The sequence below is a fragment of the Phyllostomus discolor genome, chromosome 10 (assembly GCF_004126475.2).
Source record: "Phyllostomus discolor isolate MPI-MPIP mPhyDis1 chromosome 10, mPhyDis1.pri.v3, whole genome shotgun sequence".
In the NCBI taxonomy this organism is placed as follows: Eukaryota; Metazoa; Chordata; class Mammalia; order Chiroptera; family Phyllostomidae; genus Phyllostomus; species Phyllostomus discolor.
The window spans coordinates 52,067,551-52,083,917 of record NC_040912.2 but is presented as its reverse complement, the minus strand read 5'-3'; the positions used below and the strand labels follow the sequence as shown (position 1 = coordinate 52,083,917).

The 16,367-nt window shown below is 37.0% G+C and overlaps 1 protein-coding gene across 1 annotated transcript in view; it reads left to right on the top strand.

Moving 5' to 3' along the window:
* VPS41 (VPS41 subunit of HOPS complex) overlaps positions 1–16,367 on the top strand; it is a 221,749-nt gene that overhangs the window by 165,011 nt on the left and 40,371 nt on the right. Inside the window, 6 exon segments of the mRNA XM_028525988.2 lie at positions 2,848–2,940; positions 8,177–8,304; positions 8,902–9,046; positions 10,909–10,950; positions 11,096–11,146; positions 15,077–15,214. Of these exon segments, the coding sequence (XP_028381789.1) occupies positions 2,848–2,940; positions 8,177–8,304; positions 8,902–9,046; positions 10,909–10,950; positions 11,096–11,146; positions 15,077–15,214 (597 nt within the window).

Sequence of the window (16,367 nt, the reverse complement as noted above, 5' to 3'; positions counted from 1 at the left end):
TTCATGGCTCCATGACTTTGCTCATGCTGGTCCCTGTGCCAGGGTGCCCTTTTTTTTTTTTCACTTTCTTTGCCTAAACAGACCTTGGCTTCTGTGATCTCAGCTTCAGTGTGTAAGATTTGCCACACCTTCTTGTTAATCCCTCTTATATCACTTCCCACATAATATTGCAATTGGCTGTTTAGATGTTCATTGACCTTTCCTCTGGGACTGTGAGCTTCTTAGAATGGTGATTTTGGTGCACAGTATACTGCTGAGTCATTTGACAGTATTTGGAAATTTGATCCTTAACATAGTTCTGAATAGCTGAAAAACACAATAACATATTTGCCCCTAATTTCAAAAGATGATTGTGAGTTTTTAAAGGTTGATACATTCCAGTTAAAGGGAAGAACATTGAATAGATAATCTATACTGCTTGATTACTTACGAAGTTGACTTTTATCGTGTCTGTGGCATTCTCCCTCTTATTATTTAGATTTTCATTAATTCATCAGGAAGAACAGAGGTATAAGTTAACCTAGGCAATTTTGTATTCATTCATTCATGCACACATACCCCTCATAGATTTTTTTAAAAAAATATTATAGCCCTTGCCAGGTTACTCAGTTGTTTGGAGTACTGTCCCACACAACAAAATGTTGCAGGTTCAATCCCCAGTCAGAGCACATACCTAGGTTGTGGGCTCAATCCCTGGTCAGGGCAGGTACCAGGGACAATTGATGGATGTTTCTCTCTCCTCTCTCCCTTCCTCTCTCTCAAAATCAGTAAAAACATATCCTTGGATAAGATTAAATATATACATATATAGAGTTATATGTTGCAAGTAGTTTATTTGAATCTTTTCTCTACATAGTAATTTTCCAAAGTACTTTGTTGCCTTAAACTTTCAAATTGAAAATATACAGTGTAGGGTTCCAGCCAAGATGGAGGTATAGGCAGAAATGCTTCACTTCCTCAAATAACCAAAAGAAGGATAACAACCAATTTAAAAACAAAGAACAGCCAGAACTGCCAGAAAATCATTTGTGTGGAAGTCTAACCACCAAGGAGTAAAAGAAACATTCAGCCAGGCTGGTGGGAAGGGCAGAAATGGGCAGCCAGGGTGGAGAGGAATGTGGCAATGCAAGGCAGCAGACCACATGTATGATCCCACATTTGTGCACAGATTAGCAGGGAGAAACAACAGGAAAGTGAGACAGACAGCGAAAGCCAGGGTTCCAGCACAGGGAACAAAGTCTCAAAACCCCTGGCTGTAAAAAATCTGTGGGGGTTGCGGCAGTGGAAGAAACTCTTAGCCTCACAGGAGAGTTCATAAGCTGCTTATGGGAAGCGAGAGAAGTGATGGAAAGTGGGACAAGAGTGGAGCAAGCGGCATTGTTCCCTCTCTGACCACACCCCACAGACAGCGCCACAGTGGAGCAAAGAGGGTTGCTTTGCCCTGGTGTATACTTAAGGATCCATCTCTTACCATGTAACAGGTGCTCCGAGACAGAAATATGGCCCAAATGAAAGAACAGATCAAAGCTCCAGCATCCTAATTACCAGTATTTTGAGCTGATGCAGAGTTCAAAACACTGGTAATCAGGATGCTCACAGAATTGATTGAGCTCAATCACAAAATGAAGGAAGAAATGAAGACTACATAAAGTTAAATGAAGGAAAATAATACAGGGAACCAATAGTGAAGGGAAGGAAACCAGGACTCAGATCAACAGTTTGGAACAAAAGAAAGAAAGAAGCGTCCAACCAGAACAGAATGAAGAAACAAGAATGCAAAAAAAAATGAGGAGAGGCTTAGGAACCTGTGGGACAACTTTAGGTATTCCAATATCTGAATCATGGGGGTGCTAGAGACAGAAGAGGAAGAGCAAGAAATTGAAAACTTATTTGAACAAATAATGAAAGAAAACTTCCCAATATGGTGAAGGAAATAGACTTCCAGGAAGTCTAGGAAGCCCAGAGAATACCAAAGACATTGGACTCAAGGAGGAACACACCAAGACACATCATTAATTAATTGAATTAAGTCACCCAAGATTAAAGATAAGAAGAGAATCTTAAAAGCAGCAAGAGGAAAGAAGAGAGTTACAAAGTAACTCAAAGCTCCCGTAAGACTATCAGCTGATTTCTATAAAGAAGCTTTATAAACAAGAAGGGGCTGGAAAGAAATATTTGAAGTCATGAAAGGCAAGGTCCTACATCCAAGATTACTGTGTCCAGCAAAATTATCATTTAGAATGCAAAGGCAGATAAAGTGCTTCTCAGATAAGGTAAAGTTAAAAGACTTCATCCTCACCAAGCCCTTACTGTGTGCAATGTTAAAGTGACTATTAAGAAATAGAAGATCAAAACCTATGGACAATAAAATGACAACAAACTCACAAGTATCAACAACTGAATCTTAAAAACAAACACAAAAACTAAGCAAACAACTAGAAAAGGAACAGAATCACAGAAATGGAGATCACATGGAGGGTTACAGTGGGGAGGGGGAGAGGGAGAATGCAGGGAAAAGGTACAGGGAATAAGAAGCAGAATAGGTAGGCACAAAATAGACAGGAGAATGTTAAGAATAGTATAGGAAATGGAGAAGCTAAAGAACTTACATGTACAACCCATGGACATGAACTAAGGTGGGGGAAATGCTGGAGGGTGCGGGGAGCAGTGCAGGGAGGAGGGGGGAAAAGGGGAGAAAAAATTGGGTCAACTGCATAGCATAACCAATAAAGTACACTTTTAAAAATTGGAAATATACTTTTATGTTTCTGTATAATTTGAGCATAGTTTGTTTTGCCACTTTTTAAAGTTTTGTTTTTGTTTTGTTTTTTCCTTTTCCTTCCCTAGGCTATTAGTCCTTATTTGCCAAGAGGGGATCCAGTTCTGAAACCACTCATCTATGAAATGATCTTACATGAATTTTTGGAAACTGATTATGAGGTACAGTATTCAAGCATGGTCATATTTACTTGTTCTCAATAGAAAATGTTAACACATTTAGAAAAATAATATAATGGAGCAACTGGTTTACAGTTAACTGATTTGCAGTTTGTGTGTGGTAGATGAAACTGAGATAGATAAACTCTAATGATAATTAATGTTTATGTAGATAGTGAAAATCTCTAATCCATGTACATTTTGGAGAATTCCTTAAAGTTACCACTGTTAATAGGAAAAGGGACTCAGTACCATTTGGGGATTTCAGAAATAGAATAGCAACTTCTATTAACATTTATACTACCCCTAAAGAAATCAGACCTTTCTAATGGGTGAAACTCAGAACTAATTTTGTCAAAGGAGAATTAAAGAGAAATTGAGGGGGCAGTAATGGGGAAAGGGATTGGAAATGACCTGTGTGCTTATTGATTAAGGAAAAAGGCAATACATAAATTGCTTATCTACTGTAACTCTGCACTTGTGCATGCAAATTGTGATTTTATTCCTAACAACACTATGAATAGTAATGTCCAATTTTAGAGAAGAGAAAACTAAAAAATGAAGAAATTAAATAACTTGTCCAAGGCTATACATTTAATAAATAGTATGCTTAGATTGTAATTTAAGTTTGTTCTTTGCATTTACCCAAAATGGATTATAATTTTTAAGGTTTGTTAATTTGACACATATTTATTGAGAAAGTATCTGTTTAGTTCCTGCTATGTTCCAGGAATATGGTAGGTACTAGGCCTACAATTGTGAATGGAATGATGACCCTTCAGCAGTCACTCAATATGAGTCACACCCAAGCATGTGAACCAGTGGTTCTTGACAATGACTGGTTCTCTCCCACAGGGGACATTTGACAATGTCTGGAGACATTTTTAGTTGTTCCTTCTGGGGAATTGGTGCTGTCATTTAGTGGCCAGAGGCCAGCAGGAATGCTGTTAAACATCTCACAATGGCACAAGACAGGCCCCTACAACCAAGAGTGGTCTATCCTTAGATGCCAATACTAAGGTTGAGAACCCTGATGTAAAGATACATTATTACATAATATGCTGGATGCTCTCATACAGCATCAACAAAATGTTGTGGCTAAAACTCAGCTAAGTTCCCCTTCGGACCAAAGAAAAAAATGAGATTTCTGGTGGGCAGTTTCTAGACAGGGCCAGTAAACTCTTCTAGAACTGTGACTGGTGCTAGGAGGATCCATAAACGAAGAGCTGTAACATGTTCTGTAGCTTTGGGCCAACTTGCAGGGTCATAAAAGTGGCACCACCTTTAGTCTTTGTGAAGTTCAGGGCCCTAACCTTGTGATCAGTTTTAATTTTTGGTGCCTCACAGTATGATGCAGGTTGTCGTTGCCTTCTTTTTTATTCTTATGTTAGGTTTTAAAGATAAGGAAGACTTTGTTTACAACTTTCTTTTTCCCATGATAATGTGAGGTAGCTTGCCAAAGGTTAACATACAGAAATAAAAAGAGGCAATAAGACTAGAGGGAGAATGAGAAAATGAACTCCTGTGTTTTTGAGTGCCTACTGAGTACTAAACACCTTGTTAAGAGACTTCTTTTTAACCAATAACTGATTTAGTTTAAGGAGTGGTAATATGGCAAACACTGTTTCAACTCTGAAATGATATTTTATACCTTAGAATCTAAGGGACCTTTAAAATAGTGATCTCTTACCCTAGTAACAGAAGTGTTTGCTCAGTTACTGTCAACCAGGTATTCCTGGATATGTAAGATCCAAGCATCCTGATGCATGTATTTATATAGTCCCTTTACTTTTATAGGCCTATGTTGTTATAGGAAGAAATTAGATGCTTTAGCATGAATTCAACTACAACAAAATATCAATATTTCTTTTAATCATACATACTAATGGAGGCAGTGTTTCCTCATCTTTTCTTATTAGCATGTATGTTAAAAATACAGTGTTCTCTAACAGCATTAATCTATTCCTTTCTGGATCTGTACAGAAGATTTTATGGTAATAGTTTCTGCCATTTATGCTAGATACCAACTAATGTAGACTATGGTTTCTGTTTATTTCCTTTTCAGTTTAATTCAACATACCTTTATTGGGAAGCTACCATGTTCTCGAACTGTACTCAGTTGGATGCTAGAGAAATTAAAAAACAGAGTCCTGGCCTTCAGTGGATTTACAGACTGACCAGGGAGACCATACTAATAAGCTTAAACTAGAAAATAAGTAACAGAGCAATATGTTCTCTAAGAGATCGAGAGAGAGGCCATTATTTCCCATAGTTATTGGAAAAGGTTTCTTCAGTGGGTAAAGACTTATAATGGACTTGTGTTTCTATTCTGTCTTTATACATCATCCCAACAGAAAATTATGAGTGTTCTGTGAAAAGGATGGGAAAGCATATATACTTTACTTAGAGATACTACAACTTATTATACTTGTCTTCTTTTTAAAGTAATGCAATTTAACCATAAAAAGCAACTTTATTATTTTTATGGTTCTGTTACAATTTTTTTCACATGATTCAACTCTTACTTTTTCAAGAGACTCAATTTCTGTGCCATCAAAATTATCCTGCCCTGGCCACTGTTGCTTAGTTGGTTGGAGCATCATCCTTTAGCTGAAGGGTTGCAGGTTCAATTCCCAGTCAGGATACATGCCTGGATTGAGGGCTTGATCCCAGTCTGGGCATGTATGGGAGGCAACTAATCAATGTTTCTCTTTCTTCCTTCCTCTCTCTCTAAAAGCAGTGGAAAAATGTCCATAGGTGAAGATAAAAAAATTACCCTTTTGATTCTTATCTAGAAGACTTTTGACTGAGCCTGAAAGAAATAATCGTGACTTAAACTCACAGCTTAGAGATTATTTTCCTCTGGATGTTTTGGGTATCTTCCTGGTCCCTACTAAGAAGGTTATAAACAATTTTTATTGTCATAAGCTCTTATAAATAATTCATATTTAGCCTTCATTATTCTTAGTTTCATTCTTAATTTTGAATTAAATTGTCACATATTTGATTGGCTAGCAGTATTTTGTGGCAAGACTTTTGATCACTTATGTACATGGAAATTTTGTGGTGTTAAACAGCACTAAAGAGCATGTTTAAAAAACAACTGTACTTCTGGAATGTTGAGTTCTCAACTTTCTTTTCTTTCTGAAAATGAACACAGTCCTGGCCTTCAGTGGATTTACAGACCAACCAGGGAGACCATACTAATAGGCTTCAAACACCTAGAAAATAAGTAACAGAGCAATATGTTCTCTAAGAGATTGAAAGAGAGGCCATTATTGCCCATAGTTATTAGAAAAGGTTTCTTCAGTGTGTAAAGCTTATAATGGACTTGAGTTTCTTTCCAGTATGTTCTGAGTACACACAGTGGCTTAGAATTTTCTTCTACAGTGATGATGCTTCATGACTTATTTTTATGGGGTTTCTACCCAAATGCATATTTCTTTGCCTCTTCATTTACAACCTTGCAAAATAGTTCTAAATAGTTAAGCTTTGTTTTATAATATTAATTAGAAATGTATAAGCATGTTACAAGTGAGACAATTTCTATGGCATTTCATTTAATGAATATTTTTAACCTTTTACTAACTAATGGGCACTGAGATGTTCTCTAACTTTGCTCACTCAGTCATAACAGCTCCCTGATAACTCTCTTTTCTAATTAATAATAATGGCCACAGTGTTAATTTCATCAGTATTTCTTAGCACAAAGCCCATTAAGGAGGGGAAAGCCTAATAAGACATGTAATAAATGCTTAATTCAGTTTATGTAGGAATCATCATGCTTTTATCACACAACATGACCAGTTTGTCTTATTTTGTATTATAAGTTGGCAGTGGCACAAGGCTGTTGAGTAAACATGAGGAAGAGGAAATGGAACCAAGCTTTCTTCTTTCCTTGAATAGTGTTATTCTTGGTCTCAGGGATACTGAAAGCTGCCAGTTATTCTGGTGGAAATCTTTTGAGTTTTCATTTTATAAATTGTACAGCCTTAAGAAAACAGAAACTTTATCCAAACTATCATTTTGGTTTAGAGAATATTTTAATGTTCTGATTCAGCAGTTTTATAAAATATATCATCTTTACCCAGTGTGACCCCCTTCACAAATGTCTCAAGTCAAACTGCAATCATGCTAATACCTAGAGAGGTTGAAGTTTGAATGGAAACTATAGCCCATTGTTTCTGTCTCTTGCCATCCTTTCTGGGAATCACTTTAGGAGAAAGTGGGTAGGACTTTAATGCAGACTGTATTCCTGATTCTTTTGTAATTTTCTTCTTACCAAATTATCACACCTTATAGAAGCAAATTTATGTCACTATTTTCACTTCTAAATATCACTTAAACACATTCAAAGTAGTTAAGGCATTGGTTGAGTTACTTAATATGATTTTTAATATAATTTATAATATAAAGATTATTACTTCTACTTGCTGTCTTCTAAATACATACCAGGTTTTGTTTTGTTTTTAAGTTGTAAAGGATCAGTAAGTAAAATGCTCTGCTATACTGAGTTACAAAACCTGAGGGCTAAAGTTGGGAATCAAGAGGGCAGGGGCTTCCTAGGACTTGGGCCAAGAAGCAGCCATGAGGGAGAAACAGGATCCAATCAGATGATAACCCCAGATGATATTTGGAGTTTTCTATCAGAACCACAAATTTTGTGCTCCAGTGATAGTCAGGGTAAGAACTAGAGAATAAGACCTGAGCCAAAGTCTCAAATTACCAAACAAAATTAGGTGGGCATGGAAGGAGGACAAAGATGTTAACTTGCTAAAGGATGCAGGTGATTCCACTGTGGGACAGGCCATGGTGTTAAGTGTGCCAGCTATGCTGCCCAGATCTGACATGTATCACGTATCTGTAAGGTGTTAAAGATGTCTTCCAAATGTTGTAGTTAATCCAGAGTGAGGACATAGCAAGTCAGACCTACACTCTGCTTATGCAGTGGTACTTTATTGACAGACCAGAGTGCCTTTCTTACTTGTACATTTCATCAGATAACAACAGAGGTGGATGGCACCACCTACTTCTCAGGAGTGGCAAATGGAGATTAGTGTACAGTAGTTCTCTGTCTCCCTTGGCCAGCCTGAAACCCATAGTCTGGAAAGTGATCCTTGTGGAGCAAATTTTCATCATAAAATTATTTTGCCTGTTTACATGAATACTTTTAGACATTGTTTAAAATATTTGAATTGTTATCCTATTTAAAGAGTGTTCTTTTTACCCTCTCGGTTAGGGTTTTGCCACTCTGATCCGAGAATGGCCGGGAGATCTGTACAACAATTCAGTAATAGTTCAAGCAGTTCGAGATCACCTGAAGAAAGATAGTCAGAACAGGACCTTACTTCAAACCCTTGCAGAATTGTGAGTATAATTTAGTGCTTCTTCAATCAATCTATATGGAAAGTTTTTCATATATTAGACCTGGGAAACTCTGAATGGGGAGGACACAGAGGACTGAGCCTTTTATACCATTTTTTTTATATTCATTCTTAGTGAAAGCTTTTCATAAACCTTCAGTGCACAACAAAGAGGTAAGAAAAATGTGTGAAACTGCAATTATAGTGTAATCTCTTCCCCAGAGAAGAATCCTAGTCAGCAATAGTGGGCAGTGGCAGTGGTTCTAGGAGGGAAGGGTGCAGGTCTTAGATTAATTAGGCAAATTGAGGCTCTGGATTCTGTTATTCTTGGATCTGTAAGTTGGTTAGTCTCTCAAACCTCAGACTCCTTTATGACCCTTTCCCTTCCCATGGACAAAGCCAAAGGAGAGTAGGATTGAGGGTGGTAGGTGGGGGTGGGAAAATGGAGACAACCATATTGGAACATTAATTAAAAAATATCAAAAATAAATGTGCCCGAATAGCTTCTGCAGTTTTGAGAAAGAAGAGCAAAGTATATATGAGTATGAGTGTTTAATCAGAAGTATTGATGAACATTAATGTAAAAAATTTTTGTTACCAGGTACACCTATGACAAAAACTATGGCAACGCTCTGGAGATATACTTAACTTTAAGACATAAGGATGTTTTCCAGTTGATTCACAAGCATAATCTATTTAGCTCTATCAAGGATAAAATTGTTTTATTAATGGATTTTGATTCTGAGGTAATGTGTGGATTTTTTTTATTAAATTTTAATACTGATAATTTATTTTTACTCTTCCAAATTTTTAGCAACTAGACATATATCCAAATGCTAGAATAGTAAATCACATACCGTGGCTGTATGCCGATGATGTTCAGGACACTTAGACCCTTTCTAGATGTTAGGTATTTTAGAAGTTGGCATTCAAAAATCCTTTATTTGATGTGATTTTTCTGTAAAAGCAATCATAATTTGATGTGTAACCTTTGAAATTTTGTGTGAAGTAAATTTTTAGTCAAACAATTCTTGTAATTTATAGAAACAAATTATATGTCCCAGAATTAAAATTTTAAGTAAACTTTTACTTCAATCTATTTATTGTAATTTTATTCCTTGGCATTTACAGATTTAGCATGTGTGGTGTCCATGGGTCTCAGACGACACTTAGGTCCAGCATAGGGAAGTGTGTTATTTTATTTTAAGACAAATTTGAATGGTGGATTGCTTGATTAATGATGGCACCCAGCCTCCACAGCTCACAGCAGCTCTTGTACAGGCATGCAAACTGTGTGTGTGTGTGTGTGTGTGTGTGTGTTTAAAAAAGAAAGCTAATGACAAGTGCTAGTAATTGAAATAAAGAGGTTCATAAAACAGAGTAGTTCTTATTCACAAAATTGAAGTTTTAGGAGAACCTTAAGAATCTAAAATGTTTACTTGGAATTTTCAATTTTATTTTAATGTATTTAAGGGTATTATATGTTATGTGTATGTATATTTTATATACATATACATATATCATGTGCTGTTTATTAGTCTTCACAAGCTTAAACTTAATTTAAATAGGAGCTAAATATACCTCTTTTTTTTTCTGAAAAATGCTTTTAGCCCATTTTTCATTCTAAATGAATCAAATCCTTAGGAACTACAGACCTAAAAAGAATTAGTGCAGTTCCCAGGAAGTTTAGGCACACAGGTTCTCCTTCTTTGGCATAACATGATCAAGAGGATGAGATGCTTATATAAAAATTAATTACATTTGCCCATATCCTTATGCCTCTTTACTCATCTACCAGCATGTCTCAAGAGTCTAGTTTTGCATATGTAGTTATAGAAAAAAAGGTGAGTGAGCTGAAACTAATTACTAATTAAGAGTATGAACCAAAATTAAGGAATCATAGGGTTTTTTAATTATAACATATCTATAGGATAATCTCTTCTAATACCTCATATATCAGAGGGAAAAATTGTCTGGAATAGAGACGTAAGTAGCAGCAAAGGCAAGAACTGAACCCAGGTCTGGTGGGCTCTTGTTACAGATTCTAATTTGTGTTTCATGAATATTAAGGGTAGCTAACTTCTAAATTCTAAAGGTTCATAAGCCTTATATCATTATGAAACTTCAGGTATCTTACTTTTTTTTTTGGCTCTTATCTTCTTTATATAAGACTAGCTCCTTAAATCTGTGAAATCTATGGAGGGAATTGGTCAGTAATCAGATGACCAGAAGAAAAGCTTATTTTTGTGGTACAGGGAATAACACTTTCTCCCTAAGTACTGAGAGTCATGTGAGAACTTGTGAAGGTATCTGAGACATCAAGGAGGCTATAATACATGTAGTCAGGATAGTTTGTATTTGGTGAGCTATAACAAGATAACATTTCAATAGTATGCAAAACACATAAACCTCAGATTGAGGCCCATTTTAAAATGCATTATTTTATAAATATATCACTTACTGGTGGTTGAAAGCTAAGGGATTCCTTATGTATGGAAAATAAGCCTTCTACTATTAACTGTGACAGCATATGCATTATGTCATGTTCAATGATCCCTACTTACATGGCAAATTTCAATGACTGTGGCTATTGTTTTTTTTATTTCAGAAAGCTGTTGACATGCTTTTGGACAACGAAGATAAAATTTCAGTGAGTGTCTTTTATTTTTGTATATGTTACCAGGTCAGTATCTAGGACCATGATAACCAAAAAGAGGAGAGATGTTTATCAGATAATTTTGCAGTTATGTTTGTATCCTCATAACTCTATGCTTAAAATTGTCTTTTTTCCCTAGATAAAAAAGGTAGTGGAAGAGTTAGAAGACAGACCAGAATTACAGCATGTGGTGAGCATGAAAGCTGTTTTCTGCTGCTCTTTTGATGGCCTAGTGGGGCACATCACTTTTCAGTATTGATGTGGGAATGCTGGAGAGAACTCTTCAGGTTAATACTCAGATAGAAGGTCTGACCACAAACAGTATTCCGTAATTACTAAAATTCAACATGTGCTCTGAATCCAGGTTAGGGATTAATTACAGATAAGCCACTTTAATTTGATTCACAATTGAATTGTGACTTTTAAAAAGTTATCATATTCATTTTTGTATTATCAAACTGTGCCTGGGACTAAGCACTTCTTCCTATAGTTACTGTTTAATGTAATTATGGCATAAATTGTAATACCACAGCATAATCAAGGAATGGAGTCTTGTTTTCTCATTCCTCACCTGCCAGTAGCAAACCCTACTTCTCTAGTGTGGTCTTGGTGGTGGTGCTGTGAAGGCCCTTTATCCTGGATTTCTTTGGGGGGAATACTTTGATTTTCTGCGTTGCTATCATCATGTGAATAAAGAGGAGTAGATGTTTTCTATTTCCCTTAAAAATTATACAAGAAAAAGCTTCAGTGAAAATAGGGATTATTCCTGTAGGACTATGAGCATCAAATACCATGAGTTCTCTTTATCGTTGCCCACTTTTCTGTACTCAGAAGGAGGCTATGGGAATAGAATATTTTATTCAAAAGTTAGTTTTGCTCTAAAACCCTGAAACACCAATCCAAAGAACCTATGCACCCCAATGTTCATAGCAGTTTACAATTTACAATAGCTAAGTGCTGGAAGCAACCTAAGTGCCCATCAGTAAATGAGTGGATCGATAAGCTATGGTACATTTACACAATGGAATACTATACAGCAGAAAGAAAGAAGGAGCTCCTACCCTTTGCGACCGCATGGGTGGGATTAGAGAGTGTTATGCTAACTGAAGGGCAAATACCATAAGCCAGGCAGTGAAAGACAAATACCATATGATCTCACCTATAAATGAAACCTAATCAACAAAATTTACAAGCAAGCAAAATATAACCAGAAACATTGAAATTAACAAATGGACAATAACCAGAGGGGAGGTGGGAGGGGTTAATGGGGGATATAGGGGGAAGGGTTTTCAGGAACATGTGTAACGGACACATGGACAAAACTAAGGGGAGGTAGGAGGTGAGGATGGCTGGTGTGAGGGGAGTAGTGGGGGGAAAAAGACAACTGTACTTGAACAACAATAAAAAAGTTAGTTTTGTGCAGATGCTATTGCAGTGTTGCTCATGATTAGAAATCTCAAGATCACTTTCTGGCCCAAGACAGGTGACATTATGCTGGCCACCTTGGGATTTGTTTATAAAACAGTGATTTCTGGACTCCTCATACCATGAGACAGGATTACAGGCAGTATGTATTTGTGTGACAAGTCTAATTAGTGCAGTGGTGAAATGATGGCACAGCTCACACTAAAATGGTTCACCTTCCTGTCAGGTAATGTAATTTCTCTATAAATGTGCCTCAATAGATGTGACAGAACCTTCCTACCCTGTGAGTGCTCCTGGGAAATAGCAGCAGGTGTCCAGCTCACACACTGATCCTGGACCAGTAGACTGATAGTCACCTTTATCAGACTACATGGAGTTCTGTCCAGCTGCTCTCCCACTTTCTTGCTTTCGGGAGATGTGAACACTTAACCTGAAGAGTGGTTTCTCAGTATGCATCTGTCATGGTTAGGCTTCTTTTGTGATTGTATACAACTGTGAACATCAAATTTCACAATGATTAATTGTCAGTCACAGCTGCAAGGGCAGGCAGATGCTCTGTGGTTCTTTTGAACCATCACTCAGGGTGTGAGTGCACTTTATATAAATGTTGTGATGAAATCTTTTCATCTCTGGTGGGTTGTGGGATGTTTGTTTACATTTAACATTGAACATTGATTTCCAGCTTCTTTGTAATATATTGATAGACTTACTCTTGCCTCTGAGTAGAAAGTGAATTCCTCATTTCCTTTGAAGTCCATTAACTGTTTTAAACAGCTAGGGAAAGGAATCCGTTTTAAAAATTGGTATAGAATACCTGAACTCTTCTTGATTTTTACTTGTTATTTTTGTTTTTGATGTCACCAGTACAGGCAGCATTTCATTGCAAACACAGATTCTCAATAATCCTAACAGACAGGAGATGAGGACTATATGAGAATTTACTTAGTGCTTGCTGCTTGAATTTTTTTTTTTTTTTGCCAGTATGGATACTTTAATGATCTTAGTTCTTCCAATCCATGAATCCAGTATGTTTCCCTTTATTTGTGTCTTCCTTCATTTATTTCTTCATTGTTCTGTAGTTTCCTCTTTTTTTTTTAATTTTTGTTCAAGTACCGTTGTTTCCATTTTCATCCCCCACAGCCCCCTTGCCCCACCCATCCCTGCCTCCCATCCTCAAACCTATCCCCTTTGGCTTTATCCATGTGTCCTTTATACATGTTCCTTGGTGGACCTTTCCGTATTTTCCCCCATTATCCCCTCCCCAATGCCCTCTGGTTACTGTCAGTTTGTTCTTTATTTCAATGTCTCTGGTTATATTTTGCTTGCTTGTTTGTTTTGTTGATTATGTTCTATTTGTAGGTAAGATCCTATGATATTTATCTGTCTTCCACCACTTTGGCAATTTTGAGAAAGAATAAAGTAGGAGGGATAACAATACCTGATATAAAACTATATTATGAGGCCACTGTAATCAAAACAGCCTGGTACTACCATAAGAACAGATACATAGACCAATGGAACAGAATAGAGAGCCCAGAAATAAACCCAAGTCTCTATGGTCAATTAATATTCGACAAAGAGAACTGAAACATAAAATGGAGTTAAAATAGCCTCTTCAACAAATGGTGCTGGGAGATCCGGTCAGGTACATGCAAAAAAAATGAAACTCAATCACCAACTTACACCATACACAAAAATAAATTCAAAGTGGAAAAAAGACTTTAATGTAAGTCACGATACCATAAAAGTCCTAGAGGAGAGCATAGGCAGGAAAATCTCAGATATTTCATGCTGCTTGAATTTTTAAGACCATATTCTTATCCCATGATTCTCCTCCTTATAACAAAGGCAAGAATTTTTATGCTCTAGGAAGACCATTAATCAAGCTTTTTATTTCTGAGGCAGAGGAGATGATGGTGACAGTATTAACAACTATGGTTTACACTTGAACAATGCTGGGGTTAACCCACAGAGTTGAAAATTCGTGGATAACTTTTGACTCCTCCAAAACTTAGCTACCTTCCCCCCTGCACCCTGGGTAATTAGTTCCAAGACCCCCTGCAGATACCAAAATGTGCAGATGCTGAAGTTCTTTATATAAAATGGTGTAGAACAATGCATACACTCAGCCCTCCACATCCAACAGCTGATTCCCAACAGCAGATCAAAAATCCTGGTTTTGATCTTCACTTAGTTGAATCCACAAATGCAAACCCCAGGATATAGAGGGCTGATTATATGTTTATTGAACAAAATCAGCATGTAAGTGGAGCCACACAGTTCAAACCCATGTTGCATCAAGGGTCAACTCTACTATCCTTAACATTTCTGTAGTGCTTACTGTATGTCAGGCATGGTTCTGAGAGATTTACAAATGATAACTCATTCAAGCCTCACAACAGCCCAATGAGATTTTAGCAGATAAAGAAACTCAGTCACAGAGAGGTTAGTGACTTTCCAAGGTCACCTGGTAGGTAAGTGATAGAGCCAAGTTACTCTGGGTCATTCTAGAGAAAGTGTTAGAATTTCTTTGCTCTCACAAAGATATTTCTCTTACATTCAGTTTTTCTTTTCCCTAGAAACTACTTTCCTCCAGCCTCTCTGTGGAAGCTGTTTAGAATTGAAAATAGCAGTATTAAACAGGTATTGCTTTTCTTATTATAACATTCATGGTTTATTCCTTTGTTTTGTTTAGTATCTGCATAAGCTTTTCAAGAGAGACCATCATAAGGGGCAGTGCTACCATGAAAAACAGATCAGCCTTTATGCTGAATACGACCGACCAAATTTACTTCCATTTCTCCGAGATAGTACCCATTGCCCACTTGAAAAGGTAAGTTATAGCCTCCCCCACTCACACACTTCAGCAGGGGAAGTTGTCACTGTAGGTAAGCTCTTGGTTTTTCTAGTTTCCCTGTCTCTGTTCACCCATCCCTCTTCAAGGTGAAGACTGTTGCTCTAGGTTTCATTGGGACATTCTGATGAGAAGTGCAGGTCCTGATAGATTAGATTTGGGTTAGGAGTTCAGGTATTTCTGTGCCAGGTTTAATTGTAATAAAGGTTTTTAATCCAGGGTCTAGGATTCAGTCACATAGCAGAAACTGTCAGGAGTCTGAGTCACTTTACCAGGATTAGCACAGGACCTCAGAGTCAGCCTGGTGGGGAGACAAGGACTGGTAGGCCCTGGACCCTGCCTGCTTTAAATACCCACCTCATGTGTTTATATATTTCTGTCTCATGCTGCATTTTATTTCTCTAGCATACTACACCCATCATAACTATAATAAATATATATATATATTAGTGTCTCTTTCCTACTGTCTTGTAAATTCTACAAGGACAAGGAGTTTTTCTTTCTTATTTTGGTGAACCCAGTAACCAACACACATTAGACACTTAATGTTTGTTGCATCATGAGTTGAGTACATAAATGACCAAATTAATACACATGAGGTTCTAGTTAGGGTGAATACAAACTAACAAGTTTTATATACTTGCTGTTTCAAAATAATCTGTAATACTCCCTGTGAAAGTACTAGAAACTAAGCAATCTAAGGCCGTCAGTATTGTTTCCAGTGATTTTTATAACGTCTGGAATGCTATCTAACATCTACAAGTGTCTTACTAAATTTAGATAGCCATATAACAAATACTTTTCAACAAAACAAAAAAGCATTTGACCCATAAGAAATACGTAGTAAGAAGTTGATTGATAACATGCACCTTATGTACACTCACTACCTAGTTGCTTCTTCAACCCATGATTATTAATTTTATTTATTTATTTAAATTTTCTTTATTTAGTTTTAGAGAGAGGGGAGAAGGAAGGGAGAAAGAGAGAGAAAGATCAACGTGTGGTTGCCTCTTGTATTCTCCCTACTGGAGACCTGGCCTGCAACCCAGGCATGTGTCCTGACTGGGAATCAGTCCGGTGACCCTCTGGTTCACAGGCAGGCCAGCACTTATTGCACTGAGCCGCACCAGGC